At 34.3% G+C, this 11,158-nt stretch overlaps 2 protein-coding genes across 14 annotated transcripts in view; both read right to left on the reverse strand.

The window, feature by feature from the left end:
* The window catches only part of LOC107635648 (2-oxoglutarate dehydrogenase, mitochondrial), a 5,595-nt gene extending 2,412 nt beyond the window's left edge, over positions 1 to 3,183 (reverse strand). Inside the window, exons 1-4 of one of the 3 annotated variants that reach the window (XM_021122236.1) lie at positions 2,929 to 3,182; positions 942 to 2,628; positions 614 to 840; positions 196 to 528 (exon numbers count right to left, since the gene is read on the reverse strand). In XM_021122236.1, the coding sequence (XP_020977895.1) occupies positions 196 to 528; positions 614 to 840; positions 942 to 2,519 (2,138 nt within the window). In that variant the 5' untranslated portion in view covers positions 2,520 to 2,628; positions 2,929 to 3,182. Of the gene's footprint in view, positions 1 to 195; positions 529 to 613; positions 841 to 941; positions 2,629 to 2,928 lie in introns of all 3 variants that reach the window. The other 2 variants (XM_016339171.2, XM_021122237.1) reach the window with 2 other exon arrangements.
* Positions 4,643 to 10,687, reverse strand: LOC107635649 (ras-related protein RABE1c). Of its 11 annotated transcripts, XR_002362085.1 has the most exons (14): positions 8,800 to 9,010; positions 8,552 to 8,720; positions 8,236 to 8,294; positions 8,031 to 8,097; positions 7,468 to 7,535; positions 7,021 to 7,032; positions 6,747 to 6,805; positions 6,419 to 6,519; positions 6,184 to 6,249; positions 5,896 to 5,993; positions 5,735 to 5,800; positions 5,559 to 5,651; positions 5,177 to 5,319; positions 4,643 to 4,897 (listed from the first exon to the last, which is right to left on the reverse strand). XR_002362085.1 is itself a non-coding variant. In XM_021122238.1 (13 exons), the coding sequence occupies exons 3-13, from the start codon at positions 8,275 to 8,277 to the stop codon at positions 5,239 to 5,241; spliced, it is 753 nt and encodes a 250-aa protein (XP_020977897.1). In that variant the 5' UTR covers positions 8,278 to 8,294; positions 8,552 to 8,720; positions 8,800 to 9,010; the 3' UTR covers positions 4,975 to 5,238. The 11 variants fall into 11 exon arrangements, 6 of the variants coding, with proteins under 6 accessions (XP_020977897.1, XP_020977898.1, XP_016194662.1 ...); XR_002362087.1 differs by lacking the exon at positions 4,643 to 4,897 and having other exon boundaries at positions 4,975 to 5,319; positions 5,559 to 5,662; XM_021122238.1 differs by lacking the exon at positions 4,643 to 4,897 and having other exon boundaries at positions 4,975 to 5,319.

Here is an 11,158-nt window from a genome sequence, read left to right on the forward strand (position 1 = left end):
TATAATTGACTTTTTCATTTTATAATAAAAATAACAGTAGCACGAGGAATCCAAAATAACAATTTAATAAAATAATATGACTATATATCAGTTAAAAGAAATTCGGCATATGTATTTTCAAATTGGAAGTTGGAACTCCCAAAAGACAGGCAAAGGCAAACAAGATGACTACATCTCTGTAAACGGAAGGATTACCTGTTGCTGACAGTGAACATCTCTTCATTTTGGTTCATGACAATATGGTCAAGGGGGCAATATTTCTCCCCTGTTGTCTGATCATGGACTACAGCATGGCGGTGACTGAAAGTTCCTCTTTCAACATCCTGACCACTTAATCGAACATGATTGCCTTCAACTACCAACGTAGCAAAAGCAAGTGCTTCTGCAAAACCCCAGTCAATATCTTCCCCTGTTTCAATCATTTGGGCACGCTGCTCATAAATCCTCTTCACTGCTTTATGAGGTGTGAAATTCTCCGGGATGGTTGTGATTGCTTTCCCGACATTCTTCAAAATTTCTGGTTTCACACTGCAGGAAAAAGATCACATATTTCAGCAGTGTTGTACAGATAACAGAAAATACCAATGGAAAAGGAACATGAAATGTACCATACCCAGTATTTCGGATACGTGAAATCTGCTCAGGTGACTTGAAACCAAGCCAATACGCCGAAAGCCAATCCCTTCGTTTTGGAATGTAATCTTTACTAGCTGAAAATTCTTCATTTAGAATTGAAGTGACTTTTTTGTGTATTCTATCAATGTCCTCTTTTGTCACCTCCCCAGTTCCCAGTAGCTTCTTCTGATAGATCTCAAGTGCTGAAGGATGGCTGCGGATGACCTATATAGAGGAGAAAGTTGCAAGTCCAATTAATTAGTCCCAAAGCCACATGCATATAAAAAGAAGAAAGTACAAAAGGCATAATAACCAAAAGGGCTAACCTTATACATCTTAGGCTGCGTGAAAGATGGTTCATCAATCTCATTGTGACCAAATCGACGGTAGCACACTAAGTCGACAACCACATCTGAATGGAAAGTCTGGCGCCACTCAGCTGCAAGTTCACAGGCATGCACAACTGCTTCCACATCATCACCATTCACATGAAAGATAGGAGCATCTAAAGCCTTGGCAACGTCAGTGCAATACTGTGAGGACCTGCCAGACCTTGGATCAGTTGTAAATGCAACTTGATTATTGAAGACAATATGTATAGTCCCACCCGTAGTATAATTTGGAAGAGCACTAAGATGCAGGGTTTCATAGACGACGCCCTGTCCAGCAAAACTACCATCTCCATGAATCAATATACCCATGTTTTTTGTTCGGTCCACATCATTTGAGTAGTACTGCTTTGCTCGAGTTTTCCCAACAACAACAGGGTTGACAGCTTCCAAGTGACTAGGATTTGCCACTAAAGACAAATGTATCCTCCCGCCACCACGTGTAGGGCGATCATAAGACGTTCCTAAGTGATACTTAACATCACCAGTTCCTGTGTAAAGCCCAACTTCATCCTCAGGCTGATGACCACCACTAAACTCACAAAAGATTTGACGGAGTGGCTTCCGAACAACATTACCCAATACATTCAGTCTTCCACGATGTGCCATTCCTATAACTATGCTCTCAACCCCAAGATCAGAAGCGCGATCAAACATCTCTTTCATGCCTGGAATAAGTGTCTCACCTCCTTCAAGTCCAAACCTCTTTGCTGAAGTCCACTTGGTGGCTAAGAAGTTCTCAAACAGTGTACTCCAAGCAAGCCTATCGAAAATAACCTCACGGCGCTCCCGGTTATACTGTGTAGGGGTAGGGGTTTCAATCTTCTCCCTTAGCCAATTACACTTGTTGCGGTCTGCAATGTGCATATACTCGTATCCAATGCTTCCACAATAAGCCTGCTCTAGCCGTGTCAGAATGGACCTAAGGGTTTGCACAGGACGATTCTCGGACAAAAAGCCAGACATCCTCCACACCCCCAAGAAGAATTCCCTATCGAGATCAGCCTCAGTAAAACCGTAAAGGGCAGGGTCCAAATCATCAGGGATTTCTCTCTCCTCCAAAGCCAAAGGGTCCAATTTGGCCTTCATGTGGCCATTCACCTGGTATGCCCTCACCAGCAACAACAATCTCATACTCTCCTGAATTGTTTGGCCAGAAATCCCAGGCGATGTGGCAGCTTGACCCACAAAGTTCCTAAAGAAATTGTCCCATGACTCATCAACACTGTTGGGATCAGCCTCCCAAGCTCTCTGAAGCTCCTCCAAGTACACGCTGCTTGTCCCATCCAAGAAGCTATCGGTCAACCTTGAAAGGGGCACAGCACGGGGTACAGGCGCAGCTTGCTCCTTGCACTTGAAAAGAGTGGTGTGGAATCCTCTACCCTGTGATGGTGGTGGTGGTTGTGATGATGGGAAGACCCTAGCCCTTGACACCAGATACGAGGATCTACTCTGAGAAAGGGTCCTCCTAATTGCATGCTTTGCAATGCTGGCTCCAGCTCTAAACCATGCCATTGGATCTCAATCCAAAACAACTAACCAACAATATCACCAAAATTTTATTTCTTTAGTTCCTTCCAAAGATCTTCACTACTCAAGTTCTTCCTTTATCATAGGCACACATCTAACGCACACATACAAAAAATCAATCAGGGTCAGCTAAAACAAATAAATTAAAAAAAAAAAAAAAAAACTACCATCTCCAACGCCAGAAAACAATAGATGCAACATTTATGTCTAATCAATAGATATAAAAGATTCAACTTTTAATTACAAAAATAGAAAGAAAAAAAAGCGCAGGATTTTGAAAGATCCATAGATTCAAGTCTAACAAAACATAAGTGTATGAATCGAAACGAGAAAAAATTTATAAAAAAATGTGATAACTTGAAGGGGAGAAATAGTAGGTGAAGAGAGGAATTACAAGGGAGGAAGAAGAAGAACCTGAAGAGAGAATTGTACAGAAAATGGAAAGGGGGGCGAAGCGAACCCTAGTAGCGGTGAAGCGAAGCGAGTAAGTGCTGGAATGGGAAAACTGAAAAGAGTAAAAATGAAAGCTTTTTCCTAATTCCTAAATCTCTAACGTTGATTGCGTATTCCCACTATCGTCGATCGAGAAACAAAGAATATATGCACTTTCTTCTTACCCTCTCTTTTTCCTTTTCATTTTTCTCGGGTCCCAACCTTCGACCAAACCTATAATCAAATTTTTTTTAGGGTAAAATATATTTTTTATCTCTGAAATTTGGCAAAAATTTCAAAAATATTCCTAAGTTTTATTTTATTTCAATTTTATTCCAAAAATTTTCGATTTGCATCAAATATATCCTTAACGGCTAAATTTTCAAAAAAATTAAGACCAATCTAACAATAATGCAAGAAAATTATGCTTGCTTTGCTTGTGTTGAGGGTTGTTATGAAATTGTTGTTGAATTAGTCTTAAATTTTTTGAAAATTTAGCAGTCCGGAGTATATTTGATGCAAATCGAGAACTTTCGGAATAAAATTGAAACAAAATAAAACTTAAGAATATTTTTAAAATTTTTGTCAAACTTCAGGGACAAAATATATTTTACCCTTTCTTTTACTATATTCATGAAAGAAAAGAAAGATAGTTTTGCCACAAATTCAATGGTCAAATTGTTATAGTCCATTCAAAATGTACATAGCAAAGTTTTTTCTTTTCATAGAAAAAAAAATATGAAATTTTTTTACTGCTCCGTCCAAAATGAATATTTAAAAGCTTGTAATTATTAATATATGATTGGGTAAGAAACTAAGAAATGATTTCACCATGGAAGATTCTCAAAGTCAATGACAATGAGATGATTGATGTGTTACTGAGTCAATATTGGTGTTTTTATTCCAGAAAGCTTGGCAGATGGCACCATTATTATATTAATCAGAACGTGAAAGGGAATGTTGACCAATAAAAAGAAAGATAATAATAATTAGATTTTCAAACAAACCCTCTTTGTCTATATCCAAATATGAGGTGACGTTTTAAATTGACGTGGCTAAATATTTGGTTATTTTAAATTTTCATTTGATTGTAAAATATAATAATGTAAAACACGTATCATAAGTACAGAAAAAAAGTAAAACAAAAAAACTCATTAGACATAAGAATATGCCTTACTCTATTTGAATAAACCAGGCTACTTAAAAAATATTTTAACCTGGTTGAGTCAGTTTGGCTAAATTTCTTAAATAAGTTCTTTTGAAAAAAGAGCTTAAAATATAAGGACTTTTATTAATATTAACTTTTAAATAAGTTATTTTGAATTTGGAAAGTTATTATGGAAGTCATTGTTTTAAAGTTGTGCATTAAATAAGAGTGATAAAATAGCTTTTGAAAATAGGAAAAGTCACATTTTTTAACTTCTTCAAAAGCTCTTAAATAACTTTTTGAAAAGTTAAAAGTTTATCTAAAAATTTGTACCAAACACATTAATATAACTTTCTATAAGTCAAAAGTTGAAAAAAGTAACTTTTTGGTGTTTCCCAAACGGGCCCTAAGTATCAAACTATTTTAACTTTCCATTTTGATCACAAATTATGCTAATTAATTACATAAAAAATCCTGAAAATGCTTGATTCATCTGAGAAGTAGGAAATGTTTATGCAGAAATTAAAATGATGTAAAAAAGAACATTGTTCATAGATTACTATGAAAGAACTACCAATGAGTCAATCAGTAATCACAATCTATATTGGGAATCTGAACATCTTAGCAAAAGCATAATAATAATCCTTCACCACTAAACTATGAAGCCACGTGTCATTTCAAGTAGGCATCCAAACTGAAGTAGCATTAACATGTGCATGCCATGTGCTTTGAGTTTGAGATGGCATGGCATTTTTTCCTTCTTAGATTTATGCATCTCAAGATTCTACAGCCAACCAACAAAGAAAAAAAAACATTTGGAAACAAGATATGAAAATGTTTCTAATAATCTACATCTGAATCTAGACAAGTTAGATATTTTTCTTAGTAGACAGGGTACAAGAAAAGAAAAAGAAGAAAATTGAAATAAACTCAAGACAAAGTCCAACAACTAATATTTGAAATACTATCTTAAAACCATAAACTTTTGAAGTTGGGAAATACAAAGGGACAAAAAAATACACATTCATTCCCACTTGTAATGTCATCAAATTAAGTATAATACCCATTTGAAGGGGCAAGTGTTGTTGAATCTTCACCCTCCTTACTGCACAATTGTTATTTTCATCAACCACAGCAGGCCGACTTTTGAGCGGCTTGGCCACCACCGGCAGCCTGGTCCGGTTGGTTGATCTTGATCGCCTGAGGCTGAACCACCACAGATAGATAATATCAGTATCATCATCAAGCACCAAAGAAGCAACATTTTTATGTACTGCCTTAACCCCCATATATAGTTTAAGCCTTATCCGGTTGATGTTTTCATTTTTAATGTTTTCTGCTTTCGAGATCTTATGCATGAAGAAAATGAAATATGAACCAAACAAGCCCTAATCTTTTAGAAAAGAAATAATGAAATGGACGAAAATAAAAGGTCAAGTACATACTTCAGCCTTAGAATCTGTGTCAGCAAGCCTTTGCTTGATATCTCTAGCTATTGAAAAGAAAACATCCTCTACATTCATGTTTGTCTTTGCACTCTGCAAATGTTCTTCCAATATAAAACATAATGAAGTCACATGAAACTCAATGAAAATGTGGTTGTCAACCATGTTCTACTCACAGTTTCGAAAAAAAACTTGATACCATACTCATCGGCGAGAGCTTGACCTTTGGCGGTAGGAACAGCCTATAGAGGAGAAAAGGGACCTTGCGTTGGTATCGAGCGATAACAGTAAGATAAAGACGGATATGAACATAAAGATAACCCTCTTAGGTACATACCCTTTTACTTTCATCCATATCAGCCTTGTTACCAACAAGGATCTTGTTTACATTGTCAGAAGCATGTTGTTCAATGTTGCGAATCCAATTCCTAATATCTTCATAGAAAGAAGCAGGTACATTAAAAATTGAAAGCTGGTCAACATGGACAAAGAGGCTTAACTACAAAGCACATAACCTCTTTGTTGACATAATTTAATAGAAATCAGAGAAAGAAATTAAACACCAGAAGACTGAAACTGAAAACATTTTTAAACGCTAATGCAATCAGGGTAAGGAGAGTAGTACTGTTGAAAGATGCTTCATCAGTAACATCGTAAACAAGCAAAATGGCCATGGCTCCATGGTAATAAGCTGCAAAAGCATGTCAGATTGTAAGAAACATTTTCCCTCTATCCAATTAATGGGGGAGATAAAATCAAAGTTTGGGACATTTATCCGCATACAAACATCAAATAACAGTGAAACTAAAACGAGCACAACATGTTAGATTAGCCAGGTTGCATAAAACAAATGCCCATACCTGTGGTAATAGTTCGAAATCGCTCCTGACCGGCTGTGTCCCAGATTTGTAACTTAATGCGTTTACCGTCAAGTTCAATGGTTCTTATCTTAAAATCAATGCTGCAAAATTGGGTAATAAATTGTAAGATAAAAAGATTTTCCATAACAAAATTATCAATTTTTACCTGTGTTATCGACGCATAGACAGAGAATATATGTTTAGATGTTGGTGACAACTTACAATGGCTGTATTAAATTGATGTATTTTGAAAGTACAATATGCCACATCAACATGTTGTAACTCCCATAGCATTTTCACAAGGAATGAAGAATCAATAGATACGAACCCAATAGTGCTGATGAAACTGGTGGTGAAGGAACCATCAGAAAATCGCAAAAGAAGACAGAAACAGATATATGAACTTGTATATTTGGACAAGCAAGTTGATATATATATTTTTTACATTTGGAAACACCATGATACTGGTAATTTTAGATGAGCCGAAGAACACTAATAAACTGCTCTCCAACAAAAACCCTGCCATCTACCCGTAATATAATCCTAACGGCATAAATCAAAATGTCCCTATGTGAGTTTCTCTTCTTAATCTTGTCTTAAACACTCTTTACCACCATTCCACAGTGTGCCTGGCAAGCTTCATGAAACTTGCACAACTTCAAATGCCTGCTACTCAGCTATATACTTTACTTCTAGGCCTAGCTAAGTAGAGAATCGAAGTACTCCTCCAACATCTTCAACTTCAATGCCTCATCAACTGTCCTAAAATCCCAAAATTATAACTTTCCTCTACATAATGTTTGATGTTTCAGCTCAATACCACACCACCATTAACAATTAATCTACCAAAAAAAAAAATCCCTTCCGGTAATGGCAATGGAATGTAAGCTAAGTAAAAAGCATATCTTCAGGGATCCCATGATTCAAGACCAAATAAAACGAAATAATCCACCTAAACAAAAATCAAGTTATGTAAACACAACATGTTGAGATAATAATTAACTATAATTATAACAAGAATAATTAGGGAAAAGGGAAAGAAGGAACATACCGCTATCGCCAATAAGAAGGAGCTTGATGAGGTAATCGTAATCGGCACGTGCCCTACCAGGTTGAGCTGCCAATGGGTTAAAAAATATCCCAAAAATGGTGTCTTTCAGAGATCAAAGAAGAGAAGATCCAGATGGGTCGTTATGTTACGTTCTCTTTCTGTTTATCTTCCCTATGTTTCTCTTTATACTTCTCATTCTATTTCCCACTTTTATTTTTCTAATTAAAAAAATAATTGCAAATAATGCAAAATAGTTTCTATACATTTTTAGACTTCTAATGAATTTAACTTAATTAAACATATACACATTATAATGTCAAATATAATAGTATTCAACAAAATCTATTTTCTTATCCCAAGAATAATTGGTTGAATTAGCTTTAGGAGCATGCTGAGTATTCCTTAGTCAATATGCATTGTTTCAAACAATCTCCGTGTAAGTATTGGATTTCAAATTCTAACAGTTAATTCAAACCATTGAAGCCATCACCAAAATCCAAAGCCTCATACAAATTCAAACAACCAACCAAGAAAAAAACAAATTTCAAGGAATTCCATCACCATAAACACCATTCCAATCGAATTTATGTGACAACATCAGCTGCATTTTCTTTCTCTCCGTGGCAAACTGTAATCACAATTTAAAACCACCTATAACTATCCAAACCTATCATTATTATAGTAAAAAGTGCATAAGAAACTTAATACAAAGTATTTTCCAGAATTGTTACTACCAAACATATCATTATTGTAATGTCTTTCATACTTTTCTAGGGACCAGGCATCCTGGGTCTCTTTCACCTTCCATCCGATTCACTGTTCATCCTACAGTTTCAAGAATAAGAATTAGGCAACAAAATAAAAACCATAACAGGACACAAATGAAAAAAAAAAATCAGAAAACAACAAAGTATTTCCTAAGTTTATCTCACATACATAACAAATTGGCCCCACACAAGGTTAGAAAGAGCTTCCTAGTAACATTGTTGGAGAGTTCCAAAGAGAATAAAATAAATAAATAAATATAAACTTCAAAAAAACAGAAAAAACAAGACAAACAATAAATAGTAGTTGTTGCTTACATTTGTTTGTCTCCATGGGAAGACTGGTACATGGCGCTAAAATTAATTGGACAGAACAAATATCCACCGTTATTAATTGCCATTGCTTTCTCTTCTTCTTTATCCTGCAATTCTTTTGCTTTCTTCCGGAATTCATCATAATTCTTGAGACCGCAAATCTCACAGCTCTCTAACAAACATCAAGTGAAAGGTTATTTAAATAATTTAAACAAAAAAAATTCTATATATATACATTCACATGAGAATACCTGAGTCATCAATAGAATCGCTATAAAAGCCACAAAATAGTATATGAATCTCCTTAAACTCGTGAACTCGAGCATAGAAAATTCTAGGCTCGGCTGTCGAAGGGGAATTTTTAGGCACGGCCTTCCAAAAGAGGTGACGAAGAAAACCAAGGTAACCGAAGCACACTGTTTTGCCCATACTGACCAAACTTAAAATCTCATACTCCTCCTCCTGAAAAAGCAAATATCAACAACAACAAAAATTCGAATAAAAGTAATAAACTTTGAGAAAAGCAATAGATTAAAAACCTTATTATCTATGCTTTTGTTATAATGATCCATTGCCAATACATGGTAAGGATGCGTCTGTTTCAAATTAAATTGTTTCTCGGCTCTGTAGCACAAAACAATTACAGAAAAAAGATGTATAAAAGAACAAACTGATTAATTAATATTAATATATTTAAACAAAATAGATTGTTATGATGAACTCACTCAGTTGGCTCACGAGTATGTGAACTAGGAGGAGATTTAAAATGGTACCAGTCAGGGATTTGGATATCTTTGTCATATAGTCTACTGGTGGCGCCCTTCATAAGTTCAGGCACAGAATAAGAAGGGTCAGGGATTTGGATATCTTTGTCATATAGTCCATTGATGATAAGTCCAGGCACATAATAATCAGGGTCTCTGCTTCAAACAAAGGAGTATGAGATGGTCCCAACTAAACATACGAGCAAAAGCCAAAAAAGAAAACGAGCTCACTTGGGTTTTGGATCCATGTCAGAATTTTATGCCTTGAAACCTGAAAACAATTACTACTTCAGAATTCTGAAAACATTCAACAAACCTGCAATAAAAGATACATTCATATTAACAAATTAAAACTTGAGAATTGATATCAATAAAAGCTTCAAACATTGCAATGAATCTAATGTAAACAAATAATTCAGGAATACATGGTTATAAGGTCAGAAACTAAAACTATATTTCTGTAAATATTCATCGAAAGATTTGTAATACAACACAGATTTTTTGTCCAGTATCAGAGCAAAAGAAAGTAAGAAAATATAAGCAATGTGATGTTTTCATAAAAATTAACACCAAACCTTTAATTCCATGGTAAACACATATGCACAGAATCAATATATTTTATTATTGTTTTTGAAAAGCAAAATGTCTAGGTCAACATAAAGGGAACAAATCATAAACTTAAAAAAGTGCATCATATGTTCCAGTGTAAAGACATACTTCTGCTGTTCTAGAGTGCCAACAGAATCCCCTTCTCTATGTTACATACTGAATTATCATAGAATTTCTAAATAGCAAATACCCCTTACAGATAAAATACCACAACTTCCAAATTTTATTCCATCCCATAGGATTAGGTGACTATCCCCAAACCCACTCCCCATTATCTTGATCAATTTAGCAAGAAAATAGCATTCAGAGTCATATGGATCAATTCATTTGATATATATCGATAAATTCTTTTTCCTCTCATATTTGTTTCATTCATGGACAGATTTTGCCAATAAATAGACTACACAATTTGAGTATTTGACAACCACATCTTAGCAACACACCACAAATATCATGAATCAAACCCTAGAATTGAAGTAACACAAGAAAAAAAACTAGAATATACAGATAACAATATTAAAATATACAGAACAATTAAAATACACAGATAAAAAATGGTGAATGAAGAGAAATGGGTTAAAAAATCCCAAAAATGGTGTCTTTCAGAGATCAAAGAAAAGAATATCCAAATGGGTCGTGATGTTACGTTCTCTTTTTCTTTATCTTCCCTATGTTGCTCTACCGTAGGCGGAGGTAGACGCCGCCACCTTTCTCTCTTATATATACTTCTCTTCAATTTCCCATCTTTTCTATTTTCATTTTTCTAATTAAAAAAATAATTGCAAATAATTCGAAATAGTTTCTGTGTTTGTTTGGGTATCATTATTTTAATAAAAAATATCTTTTTCTATTTTTTAACGTGTTTGGCAAATTTATAGTAATAAAAGTAAAAGTACTAGAAAAATAAAAAAAAAAGTTGTAATTTATATTATTTTTTAAAAGATCTTTTCTCTTAAAAAAAAGATATTTTTCGTGTAATAAATAAATAAAAAAGTACTTTTATATCATTATACTTAAACATAATTGATAGATAAAAAGATCTTTTTACATGAAATATCCAAACATAAAATTACTTTTACTTTTCTATAAGATCTTTAAAAAAAAAATAACTCGAAAAAAATTTTTTTTTAAAGCTCACCTAAACAAATTCAGATATAGATTTTTAGACTCGTAAAGAATTTAACTTAATTAATTAAAAGAAAATATACACATGTTGAGATAAGAATGGGACGTGGAT

The sequence above is a fragment of the Arachis ipaensis genome, chromosome B04 (genome assembly GCF_000816755.2).
Source record: "Arachis ipaensis cultivar K30076 chromosome B04, Araip1.1, whole genome shotgun sequence".
NCBI classification, from domain to species: domain Eukaryota; kingdom Viridiplantae; phylum Streptophyta; class Magnoliopsida; order Fabales; family Fabaceae; genus Arachis; species Arachis ipaensis.